The sequence below is a fragment of the Spinacia oleracea genome, chromosome 4 (genome assembly GCF_020520425.1).
Source record: "Spinacia oleracea cultivar Varoflay chromosome 4, BTI_SOV_V1, whole genome shotgun sequence".
NCBI lineage: Eukaryota > Viridiplantae > Streptophyta > Magnoliopsida > Caryophyllales > Amaranthaceae > Spinacia > Spinacia oleracea.
This window is the reverse complement of record NC_079490.1, coordinates 11,508,034-11,521,909: the sequence shown is the minus strand read 5'-3', so window position 1 is coordinate 11,521,909 and position 13,876 is coordinate 11,508,034. Positions and strand designations below refer to the sequence as shown.

Genomic DNA, 13,876 nt, shown 5'->3' with positions numbered 1-13,876 from the left:
AGAAGACTTTGATAAATATGAGATGAATGCCATGGCTGTCAAAATCTTGCATTGCGGGCTTGGACCTCATGAACACAACAGAGTCATGGGGTGCAAGAACGCAAAACAGATTTGGGAACTACTTCAAGTAACCCACGAAGGAACTAATGAAGTTAAGCGTTCCAAAATTGACCTTTTGATGTCTAAATATGAAAGATTTGAGATGCTTCCAAAAGAAACTATTCAAGAAATGTTCACTAGATTTACTAACATAACCAATGAATTAGTTTCTCTTGGTAGAATCATTCCCACAGATGAACAGGTAAGAAAAATACTAAGAAGCATGCCACAAGATGATCGCTGGAGAACAAAGGTCACTGCACTGTTTGAGACCAAGGACTTCACCAAGTTCAACATTGAACAACTTGCTGGTTCCTTGATGACACACGAACTGCATCTTGGAGCTGCTGTTCCCGAGAGCTCAAGAAATCGAGGACTTGCTCTAAAGGCTGAGGAACTCGATGAATCTGAACCAGATGAAGAAGAGGCTGCCATGCTGGTCAGAAGAATGAGAAAGCTTTATAGGAACTTCAAACCAGGAAACCAGAAAGGAAGGAACTTTGCCAAGAAAATCACTAGTTCCAAAACTGAGCAAGGTTGCTTCAAATGTGGAGAAACTGATCACCAAATTCGTGAATGCCCTCTGTGGGAGAACGACAAGACCAGAGGAAAAGGGAAGGAACAGGTCAAAGATCGCTTTAACAAGTCTACCTTCAACAGACCAAACTTCAAGAAGGCCATGATAGCTGCATGGGGCGAAGCAACAGACTCAGAAGACGATGAGGAACAACCAAATGAAGAAACTGCAAATCTCTGCCTTATGGCTAGAACAGAAGGAACTGATCAAGTTCCATCAGAAGAAGTAAGTTCCTCCACTCTTCAGTGTCTCTCAAAGTCAAAACTAATTGAACTGTTGCTAGAAACTCTAGATGATTACAAAAAGCTAAGTATATTAAAAGCACAAAGTGATAGAGCCTTGGAACTCAGTAAAGACCACATAAATTATCTGAACAATATTAGATCTGATGTCCAAGGCAGGTTCTTTGAATTACTAGATAGAAATACCTCTATTAATGAGTCATTCGAAAAAATTAGAAATGAAAACATCCTTCTACAAGTTCAACTCAGTCAATATAAGATGTTTAATTTAAGTTTAGATCCTACAAAATCCCTGGAAATCAACATGGGAATTTTTAACATCGACTTAGAAAATTTAAACAAAGATCTGATCACCACAAAGGAACAAAAAGAGAAACTGGAAAGGGAACTATCCATGGCCAGGGCACAGAGACAACCACCTAAAATTCCTCCCAAATGGATTGAGAATGCTCAATCTAAGAGAACAGAAGGATTGGGCTTTAACCATAAAAATAGTCATAAGAAGAAGTATGTGGATCTTCCTAGTGTAAAAGTATGCTTCTCATGTGGAAGTGGAAGTCACATAAGTACTGAGTGTTCCAAGATGAAGGAACAGGATCAAAGAAACATAAATTATGTAAAACAAAAATGGGTTAAGAAGTCTGAAGTTATAGTTGAAAAGGAACTCGAGGAAACCCGAGTTCCTGTAACTAACCTTTGATCTCTTTACAGATTCTAGTGAAGGGGAACAGCTCGTGGTATCTCGACAGCGGGTGTTCCAAACACATGACAGGAGACAAATCTAAATTCCTCTCACTAGAAGCCTACAATGGAGGAACTGTGACCTTTGGAGACAACATGAAAGGAGAAATTATTGGAATTGGAAAAGTTGGAAGGTCAAGTTCCTACGCCATTGAAAATGTATTTTTAGTCGAGGGTTTGATGCACAGTCTACTAAGCATCTCTCAATTCTGTGACAAAGGAAACTCTGTAAGTTTTACTTCTGAAAACTGTCAAATCATAAACAATAACACTGGGAAGGTTATTTTGGAAGGAACTCGTAAAGGGAACACATATTCTGTGGATCTCAATACAGTTCCCAGGAACAATCTAACCTGCCTCAGTGCCTTTGAAGAAAATTCCCTACTATGGCACAGGAGGTTTGGACATGCTAGTTTCTCGCTGCTTGACAAACTAAGATCAAAGGAACTGGTTCGAGGACTCCCCTCAATCAAGTTCCTAACTGATAAAGTGTGTGATGCATGTGCAAAAGGCAAGCATGTCCGAAGTTCCTTTAAATCTAAGAAATTGGTAAGCACCACAAAACCATTGGAACTCATCCATATGGACTTATGTGGACCAATGAGAATTCAAAGCAGAAGTGAAAAAAAATATGTATTAGTTATTGTTGATGATTACTCTCGCTTTACTTGGGTCATATTTCTAACAAGCAAGGATGAAACGTTTGATGAGTTTGTTACATTTTCAAAGAAAATCCAGAAAACCACAGGTCACCAACTGATCCATATAAGATCAGATCATGGAACAGAATTTGAAAACTACAAATTCGATGAATACTGCAAGGAACAAGGCATGGACCACAATTTCTCAGCTCCCAGAACTCCACAACAAAATGGAGTTGTTGAGAGGAAAAATAGAACCCTAGAGGACATGGCAAGAACCATGCTAATAGCCAGTTCCTTGCCTAGGAACTTCTGGGCTGAAGCAGTCAATACTGCTTGTTACATTATAAATAGAGTTATGATTCGAGCAATCCTAAACAAAACCCCCTATGAGCTACTAAAAGGTATAAAACCCAACATCTCTTACTTTAGAGCCTTTGGGAGCAAATGTTTTGTCCACAACAATGGAAAAAGGAACTTGGGGAAGTTTGATGAAAGAAGCGACGAGGCAGTGTTCCTAGGATATGCCTTAAATAGCAAGGCTTATAGAGTTTATAACAAAAGATCTATGTGTGTTGAGGAAAGTGTACATATAATATTTGATGAATCTAACAAAACTGACATAGTACAGGAACAAGAATTTTTCGAGATTGGTTTATCTCGTGCTGCAGAAAATGATGAGGAGTTCCAAATAAGCAAACACACAGCAAGAGGAACTGCTCAACAAAATCAAGAAGTTCCCGTACTAGAGGAACAAGCAGAAAACCAAGAAGATCCAGAAACAACACCAGAGGAACCCCAACAGGGAACTCAGGTCATAGAAGGAACTGACGAAAATGCCACAACACCAGTAGCTCAATTTCAACCTAAACCTTGGAAGCATCTAAAGTCCCACCCAATGGAACTCATTGTGAGTGACATCAGAAAAGGAACTCAGACAAGGTCACAACTAAGGAACTTTTGCGCATTCCACGCGTTCCTCTCCATATTTGAGCCAAGAAATCACACTGAGGCTCTGGAAGATGCTGACTGGATCATTGCCATGCAAGAAGAATTAAATGAATTCAAAAGAAACAAGGTATGGCACTTGGAACCCAAACCAAAGCACCAGAAGGTGATAGGGCTAAAATGGGTGTTCCGGAACAAGAAAGATGAACATGCAACAATCATAAGGAACAAAGCAAGGTTAGTGGTCAAAGGTTATAATCAACAGGAAGGCATTGACTTTGAAGAAACATTTGCACCTGTTGCTAGATTAGAAGCCATTAGAATCTTAATTGCTTTTGCTGCTTTCATGGGTTTTAAACTTTATCAAATGGATGTTAAATGTGCTTTCTTAAACGGTTTCTTAGAGGAAGATGTTTATGTGGAACAGCCCCCTGGATTTGAAAATCCCGAATTTCCAAATCACATTTACAAATTAGATAAGGCTCTCTATGGACTAAAACAAGCCCCTAGATCTTGGTACGAGAGATTATCAAAGTTCCTCCTTCAAAATGATTTTAAAAGAGGTAGAATAGACAAAACCTTATTCTTAAAATCTAGAGGAACTGACTTGTTAGTAGTTCAAATTTATGTTGATGATATATTATTTGGAGCAACTAATGAAAATTTGTGCAAGGATTTTGCAAGCTTGATGAGCAGTGAATTTGAAATGAGTATGATGGGGGAACTCAACTTCTTCCTTGGTTTACAAATCAAGCAAACCGAGGAGGGAATCATGATACACCAACAAAAGTATGTGAAGGAACTCCTAAAGAAATATGAGCTAGAATCAGCCAAAGTAAATCACACTCCCATGGGAACTGCTACCAGATTAGACACTGATCCAAATGGGAAAAGTGTGAATCAAACAAAATACAGAGGTATGATTGGATCTCTATTATATTTAACAGCCAGTAGACCTGACATTTCTTTTAGTGTAGGACTATGTGCAAGATTTCAATCAAATCCAAAGGAGTCCCATCTAACTGCGGTGAAAAGAATACTAAGATATCTCAAAGGAACTGATGACCTATGCCTTTACTATCCAAGAAGTGGATCCTTCGAGCTAAGAGGATATGCAGATGCTGATTATGCAGGTGACTTAGTGAATAGAAAAAGCACATCAGGTATGGTACAGTTCCTAGGTCCATGCATGGTTTCTTGGGGTTCCAAGAAACAGAATACTGTTGCTCTATCCACAGCTGAAGCTGAGTATGTAGCTGCTGCAGCTTGTTGCTCACAAATTCTATGGATAAAACAACAGTTAAGAGATTTTGGTATTATCTATGATTGTGTTCCTATCTATTGTGATAACACTAGTGCTATTTGTATTTCAAAAGATCCGGTTCATCATTCCCGAGTCAAACACATCCACATCAGACACCATTTCCTTAAAGATAATGTTGAGAAAGGTTTGATCAAATTAGACTTTTGCCAAACTGATCACCAAATTGCTGATATTTTAACTAAGCCTTTGAACAGAGAGAAACATGAGAAAATGAGAATGGAACTCGGAATGATCAAGCTAAGGTAATTGCCAAATTGGAGTTCCTCTAAGGCAAAAGCAAAAATCATGGTACATATAGACTATTACAAACACAAAATCTTGTGTGCAAACATAGTTGAAGCTTACCATCGTGGCAAATTCACTCACACTTCAAATGAGCAAGGTAAGCAGTTCCTTTCAAACTAGTTAAGTCAGAAATATGAAATTAAGCAAGTCAAAGTCAAACACAATTTTTTTTCTTTTCCTTTTATTTTTATCTATTTTTTTTAATTAAAAACCGAATACCCATATTCAAAGAATGTCTGGAACGGTTCCATTGGCAATAAATAGGAGAAACTCTTCACTTTCCACAATCAATCCATGCAACCCCCTTTCTCTCTCTCACACGCCTTCTCCACTGACATCACCTCTCCTTCCACCTATAAAATAAAAAACCTCAACCATGGTTCTCACAAGCAACAACACTGATCTCACATCCCTCAAACGAAAGAGAAACCCTTCATCTCCTGTTCCCATGGATACCTCACCCATTCAATCGCCAATTCCTCTTCGATCCCACAATCCAATGCTCGCAATCACTCAGGGGGAACAAACCAACACTGACATCGAAATGAAATCCCCAATCTCAAACCCTAGATCCTCCACAAGAAAATCCAAAAAACGACGAGTGGAAGCTTCTGGTGAAAACATCGAGGAAACAGAGGAGATTGCTCAAACTCAGGGGGAAGTAAAAGGGTCCAAGAAACTCACTGCAAAGGAAAACAATCTGGTCGAGGGGTTCGCAATCAACTCAACATGGTGTGAAGCCACGAAATTTAAAGAGCTGATGGAAATCCTTGAACAACAAAAGTGGGGTAAAGTCATTAGGGCTGGAAAGGAAGAGAAACAAGATGAGGAAGATCAGGAAGGAATTGCAGTTAAAGAAGAAGTGGAGGAGGAGGAGGAACTCGAACAAATAGAGGTCCCTTTACCTCGAGGGAACAGGAAGAGTGTAGGAAAAAGAAAGAGCATGAGGGTAGCAATGAAGGAGAACAAGAAAAGAGGGCCTGTCTTCATGGAAATAAATGAGGAAGGGGATGTCAAGGAGATGCCCATAGAGGAGGATGATGTTCCCCTGAATCAAGAGGAACTGCCTGAAACTGTTAGGCCAAGAAAAAGGACACCCAGATCCTCCAAAAAGTCCAAAGCTCGTCGTGTTCCATCTGAACAGGAACATGTTCAAGATCATGGGGGTGCCTGGAACACAAAGGATGATCAGATATTGGAGCTAAAGGCAACAGTTGCTCGTCTGGTGGAACTACAGGAGGGAACAGATCACAGGATTAGCTCAATGCAGGCCCACATAGGTGCATTGGTTACAAGTGTCAAGACTCTCCAAAACGATCTTCACCACTACTCAGAACAAGCCAATGCAACTCGTGCCACAATCCTCACCAAGATCAACAATCTGGAATCTTTTGAGGAGACTGTGATAGAAGAAACTGCTGGTTCTGGTTCCCCATCCCAAGCCTAAATCACCCTATCCCATGTTTCTTTTATCTTTTGCCATGGAACAATTTTTTTTTTTGCTTTCGGTTTGTATAATTTTTAAACTTGGGTATTTGTTCCATCTTATTTTGACTTGCTTGGTTACACATATCTATGCTTTCTAGTCTTGATCATTACTGCTTGCTTTCAATTTATTGTATGAGTTAGCTTAATACTTTGAGGCTAGCTTAACTTGCCAAACGTTGATCGTGGGGCACTGTGTTTGGAATGGCTATATTTCGTGCTATGCTTTTTGTTGATGTCAACAGGGGGAAGTCATGGGTGCAAACTTCCAAGGCACACTCAATCCAGTTCCTGAATCAATCTCTCTGAATCTCTCTGTAAGCCAAGGGTGCTCCTCTTTCTTCTCTCTAATCTTTCTCTTTTGTTTTTCAATTTTTATGTTCTGTTTCACAATAGTCTGTATAAGTTCTTGTTTGTTTGTACTTACTCTCTTTGTAAAAAGTTTGCAAGTGTTGTCATCACCAAAAAGGGGGAATATTGTTGTTCCTATGTTTTGGTTGATGACACACACATATTGCAAACTTCCTGATTATGGTTGCTAAATGACTTTGAACAGGCATATGCCCAAGTTTCTATTAGGATAGGAACTTGAATAAACTGGTGAAGTTCCTGAGGTACACTTGGAACAGTCAATGGAGTTTCAGAGCTGGAAGTTGTATCTGTTCCAGTTTGAAGTCACAAGAGGAGCAACACAGTTACATATCAAGAGTTCTGAATATCCACAAGAACTATTACAGACTCATAGCCAAGAGTTCCTGTGTTAGCTGGAGAGGAACTCATCAATGTTCCTTGGTTGGAACGTCTGAAGCTTCTGAGTTGCAAGTTCCAGACAAAGGGAAGACATGAAGTCTAGGTAGTCCACTGTACTTAGAATTTTATGTAAATATTAATTATGCTAATGGTATATAGAGTACTCAAGGAACTTATGATTTAATTAGGCCATTTATTTTATTGGAAGCGATTTTTATGGAAAACATTTCATAAATAAAAACAAGTTTTGCATATTTAATATAAAATAGATTTACGTTTTATTTTATTTAAACAAAACTTATTTTCCTAAAATTTCTCCTAAGTTTTTGTAGATAAATAAAATCTGTTTTAAAGAAATGTTTTAGGGTTTGATTGAGTCAAATCTCCAACTGCTTCATGGCTGAACGTGGGAAGTGGTCTTCCCCTTGTTCCTCAAGTCAAGGGACGTGGAGACCAAAGTGCTGGCAGTTAGCAGTTGAGGTTTTGAAGGGAACTAACCCTAAGGATAAACACTATAAAAGGGAAATCGTTTTTGGTTTAAAGCACACAAACATTCTGAGAGTTTTTGCTTTCCTAAAAACGTTTTGTCTAAGATTTTCTAAAACAGTTTGTGTCCTAGTTAATTCAAAGTTCCTAAGTTTCTTATATCCTCACAAAAGCATTATTAATATCTAGAGTTATCCAAACACGAATTATATTTTGTATTAGTAAGGATAGAGTTATCCTGTTTAGACTTAGAGTTTAAGTCTGAGAGAGAGAAGTTAAGGAGTTGTAATCGAAGTAGATTACTGTGAGGAACACGAGTTTGAGAGGAACTTGTGTTGGAGAGATTATTGTAATCGAGGCATTACCATAATAAAAGAATTCTCTTCTTGATTAGTATCAAGAAGTTTTCACAATTGTTGCTATTGTCTTCTCCATTCTCAGTTTCTTGATTGTTTCTTAAGTTCCGCAAGAAACTTTATCAAAGTTCTAATTACAATTCACCCCCCCCCTCTTGTGCGTGTTCCTACTGGAATAACAATCGGGTCGGGTTTGGGTCGGATCATCTCGGGTCTCGGGTCATGATCAGGTCGGGTCATGTCGGGTCAATATTTCATTCGGGTTTAGTTCGGGTTCGGTCGGGTCGATTTCAGGTCGGGTCATATCGGGTTTTTTCCTATCCCGAGTTCAGGTCGGGTTCGGGTCGGGTCACATTTCGGTCAGGTTTGATTTCGGGTTCGGGTCTTATCGGGTCGGGTTTAAGTCGGTTTGTAGCAGATAATTTCGGATTCGGGTCTTATCGAGTCGGGTTTAAGTCGGTTTGCAACACAGTTATTTTCGGGTTCGGGTCTTAGTTTGGATCGGATAATAATCAGATCAAATAGAATTCAGGTCGGGTCACTCTCAGGGACAGGTCAAACTCGGGTCTGATAATTAACCTATACATTTTAATTATTTTATATTCTAAAAATTTTTGTTTAACTTATTTTAGAGTTAAAATTTTCAATATCTAGCAATAAATAATTAAAATAGATTTATCAATGAAGTTAATATTTGGTCGTGTCATTGATAACTCGGGTAAATCCGGTAGCGGGTTGTCACAGGTCGGGTCAATAGCAGGTTTCATCGAGTTACAATCGGTTTCGGGTTGACATCGGTTCGGGTATCGAATCGGGTTCGGGTCATTGTTCGGTCGGGTCAGTTCGGTTATCGGTCATTTTCGGGTCGGGTGTCGGGTCCGGGTTCGGGTGTTACAACATCGGGTTAAAATCGGTTACCGGTTTTTTCGAGTCGGGTACAGGTCGGATTTCGGGTTTCCTGTTTTACCGTAATTTCGGGTCATGGTCGGTTACGAGTTCGGTCGGTTCAGGTCGAGTTTTCAGGTCGGGTCAGTTTTTGACGGCTCTAGTCATACCGGCCTTATCCGTATTCTATGAAACTTTATGTTAAATGCACGACTTGTTATAATTAAGGGATTAAATATTATTGTACTTATACTGGGACTATATATGAAGATACCATAAACATGAACTAGACCGACCATGCTTGTATTTTGAAGCATAAAAATCTTAATCACCTACTACATACGTGAATATTCCATATATTAATTAGGATTTTTTGGTATTTGCTACCTTAAAAATACACCACTTTTGTATTTACTACCTTATGAAAATTTTATTTTAAATTACTACCTTTAAGTTTCATTTTTTTTGTATTCACTACCATTTTACAGTTTTCTCATTTTAAAATTGAGATATCTCTTTCGTTTCTTAATCATTTTAAGTGATTCAAAACTCATTCTTCTCATTTATATGTAAGGATTCCATATGGATCTTACTTTTTAACATTTCGTAAAAGTTTAAACAAATTAAATATTATTTTTAAAAGTTTAAAATATTTATGAATTATCAAACGAATTTTTTTAAAATGACGTTTTCAATGAAATCCCTATAGAAAAAGGAAAATAATGAACTTTGAATCACTTTAAACGATTAAGAAACGAAATAGATATCTTAATTTTAAAATGAGAAAACTGTAAAGTGGTAGTAAATGAAAAAAATCTGGAAGTTTAAGGTAGTAATTTAAAATAAAAATTTCATAAGGTAGTAAATACAAAAGTGGTGTATTTTAAAGGTAGTAAATACCAAAATTTCCTATTAATTATCGGCAAAATGTGATTACAATATATATTATGCATTCAGAGAAATTAGATGTTTGATATACATAACATGTCAAGATCCAACAAGGTTTTCAGACTTCCTACACATTTATTTTCACTCTAACTCATATCCATTCTGCATAATCAAAGAATACCTAGCATATTTTGAAAATTGGAAGGAAGTTAAAAACAGATACACGCATGGATAATAATATACCAATTACTTGTTGCTTCAGTGGTGATTGAGGCTGAACTTACAACAATAATTGGGAGGGGACTGGAACCTAACCACCCAAAACTCGCCCCTAATTCGGATTAGCCCTAAAGGTGAACCGGGTACTAACACCAAAAAAAACGCATGGATAATAATATGCAAATGTAATGGGTATCTGAACTCAACACTTCTCTACACGTACTGTTTTTAGTTATCAACTAAACTTAAACACACTTAACTCAATTTATCAAAATAAACTCGACAGAATTTGTGAATCCTAAACTCAACTTAACTGCATATATATGATGTCAAATGATTTGTTTTTGCCAATTGTAAAATTAATCGCACATTTAATTTCGACAAACATGAAAATAATTAAAATCAAACCAACAAGAAAAGTATTAAATTGTTGCAAAATCACAGAAATTACTGATAGATATGATCGATTCCATCTCCCAAAAAATCAAGGGTTCTATAGTAGATTTGATCAAATTTAAACTAGATCGATAATGCTAATTAACTAACTAACTAACTAACTAACTATTAAATTTAACCCTAATTAAGAACATGCCCTAATTTCCAAAATCAATATCGTCAAACAAACTCGAACCGATTCTCGAACAAATTTCATCCCTAAAACCCTCAAGTGAATTCTTTAATTGTTCAAGTTCAAAAACCCCTAAATTATCAATCGGCTGATCCCACCAAAACCCTAAACCACCATTAGACGACGACGATGATGGCGCAACATCAGCCTTCCTCTTCTCCACCTCAATATTGCTCAGAACCTTCTTGTACTGCTCCGACAGTTGACCAAAGTTATTCTCGTTGTAATTACCATTATCGTCGTTACTATTTTCGACGTTTATGCAGTTGGATTGATTAATGTAACGATGAATAACAGCGTCGGCAGTAGGGTGACCGAAGGAGAAGAGTTTACCAGCACCAGAGAAGGTGATAATAGCGATTTCAGACCCACATAATAAACCCAATTCACTTGCTTTTTTGAATAACCCTGTTCGACGCTTCGAGAATGTTACTTGTTTGCTTGTTTTGTTGATTATTGGCTTAATTTCGATCTTCCTTTTCCCTGTTCTCTTCTTCTTCTCCGTATGAACAACTTCTTCCATGGTAGTAATTTTAACCGGGAAACGCTTTTCGGAACGCGCCAAAATCGTTTCAGAAGAATAGAGACGTATTTGAAACTGAATTCTTCCCGGAAACGAATGGGAAACGAGATTTCAATCTAATATTCACGTTTCCCAAGAAAACTTGCTAATTGTATCAAAGTTTTTCTGCCAGAAAACTCAAATTAGGTTGAACGAAAAAGATTGGTTGAAGAAGAAGATACTCTGTATTTCACAATTGCATAGCCTTTTATACGAAACCGTGCTACTAATTTGGGCCTGGCCCAAGTAAATAAATGGAAAGTAAATCACCAAGGGTGTGTTTGATTCAGTATATTTTGAAATTAAATTTTGTTTCCATATATAAATAGTTTTAAAAAAAAAGGTAGAGAATAAAAATAAAATAAAATATATACAATTTTTTGGGAAATTGTTTATTAGCGGTAAATATATGGCATCTTAATTAAAATATACAGAATATTGTATTATTATGTAATAAAATTCAAGTAATTTAAATTATAATTTATAAAATGAAAATGTAATTTATGAAATCAATTAAAAGATGCCTATAAAAATTGCACCGAAAATAATTCACCCATATTTTTTTCCTCTTTTTCACGAATGAGGCACAAGAATACAAGATCAATAAAAATTACATCTTATATCTATCTATTACTATATACTAAAAGAGACACTAGGAATGACACGTGTCATTTCCTGGTGAAAAATTTTCCCGCCAAAAACTCTTTCCTAAAAAAGACTTTTTTATTTTTTTTATTTTTTTTTGTTTTCTCTCCTTTTGTATAAATGTTTATATATGGAAAAAAATATAGGATTATGGAATATGTCATTATTAAAATTTTGGTAAAATTTTAGTCAAACTGTCATGTCAATAATAGAAAATATTCTTACTCGATATTTTGGTCAAATTAGCATATTAAATATATCAAATATTTTAATCAGATCATCATATTAAACATATAAAATATATAATACGTAGTATGTTAAAATATGATAAAATGAGTACATTCGAGATTATTAATTACGCAATAGATTTAAAGGATAACTAATTCAATTAAAAAATTTATAAAAAAGATGGTCAAATAATAATTTTTAAATATCCGTGCGTGCACGGGACCTAATCTAGTTATTAGTAATGTACTACACATATGTCTTATAGTTTAACATCTTAAGGGTCGCAGAGATGTCCTCGTTAATTATTAGTTAAATTATAGTTTTGTTTGATGCTAGAGAGCAGTTAACCTATAGTTAAATGACACATATATACACTTTCCGTCTCATGTACTTGCTCCATTTGACCATGCAACTTTTGTGATTTTTGATCAAAATTAAATGAGCAAATAAAACGAGACTGGTAGAGTATTTCTTTTAAGATTATAACTAGTGTGTGGGTCAGGCGTTGCTACGGGTTTTACTTTTAGTCGGGTTTACGTTTTTGGAAAATGTGTCCAATTTTAAAAGATTGTATTTTACATTTATATGTGAAAATTAAATATGACAAACATTGTAGCTAGTTGAGATGGTAGGAAGTGAAACTTTTAATCCATGAGGTTTGATGTTCGATCTTTTGGTTGTCAATAACATACCATGATGCTTATTAGTGGTGAAATGACGTAATACGGAGGGAGTCTACGTGACGCATATACATTTTCACAAACGCCTTTTAAAATATTAGTATAGATTGTTCAAAGTGTAATACGAGTGGTGTAACCTATTGGCCTTTTTGTAAATTACCGTAATTCAATATTCGTAGTACTTGAAAATCAATTCATTTTCATTGATCAACTTTATTAGCATAACCCTTGTAACACAGTTACATAACATCTCACATTTCTGTGTTACATAACATCTCACATTTTGAAACGGTGGTAGTAGCTTATCCAACACTGGGGTGTGGAAGGGCAACAATACCCCCAGCATTAACAAAAATGATAGCACGATTACAACAAAAATCAGTAATCGGAGTTGTAGCATCCGTACGCCTAAGCACAACCATCATTTGCGGATACTGTTGTTGTATGATGCCCTTAGCAACTATCCAATCCTTGCCTAGCAACTCCGGCCACTCGTACTTTTGCCCTATAATTCATACCAAGCATATAGATACATTATGGTCAAATTAAGCCCGATATTTATGACTATAATATATAAATTGAGAAAAATTGAGAAAAGTCGAGCATATTTAATTAAATATAAGACTTCGCAAATAATTTAAAGCGAAAAAAATTATCAATAATAAAACTTTACATTATCGCGGGATAAATTTTAAGCTATTTGACTTAAGTTTTATACTCCGATATATAATATTTATTTTACACCACTTTTAAATAAGATTTTGTGGAATCTAAATTACAAGTCAGATCCATACCTTGAGTGCAGCAAGAAGAAACGGCACAGTGCCTAGGATTATCACAAGGTGAGGCCATTTGCTTTTAGTGTTTGTTTTGAGTTTTGTGTTTGGCGATGTATTATTTCTTGGTTCTCTGCTTTATATATATAGCATCATTTTGATTATCCAATTATCAAATTGTTGGATAAATGATATGATATCAAACTCAATAGGAAAGATATCTTCTTTTTTTTTCAAACTAAAAAAGAAAGATGTCTTTTCTTTTAACAACACAAAAAAAATTGGATCATTTCAAACATATGAAAAGGAAACATATCAAAGTAAAAAAAGAAAAGGATTATTTTAAACATATCAAAGTGGAAAAAAAAAAGAAGATCGACTCAACGCGTTGGTAGAGCTTAGTTGGTGAGCATCTCACCTTAGGACACGTG

At 36.1% G+C, this 13,876-nt stretch overlaps 1 protein-coding gene across 1 annotated transcript; it reads right to left on the bottom strand.

Annotated features, from left to right (window-relative positions):
• Positions 1–10,353: 10,353 nt before the first annotated feature.
• On the bottom strand, positions 10,354–11,303 carry LOC110793534 (agamous-like MADS-box protein AGL62). The gene has a single exon (XM_021998419.2). It carries the CDS (start codon positions 11,075–11,077, stop codon positions 10,520–10,522), a length of 558 nt encoding a protein of 185 aa, XP_021854111.2. The 5' UTR covers positions 11,078–11,303; the 3' UTR covers positions 10,354–10,519.
• Between the last annotated feature and the right edge of the window lie 2,573 nt (positions 11,304–13,876).

What these genes read in the sequence shown, in the direction of transcription:
- LOC110793534 (XM_021998419.2), bottom strand. Translation starts at nt 11,077, where the DNA reads ATGGAAGAAGTTGTTCATACGGAGAAGAAGAAGAGAACAGGGAAAAGG.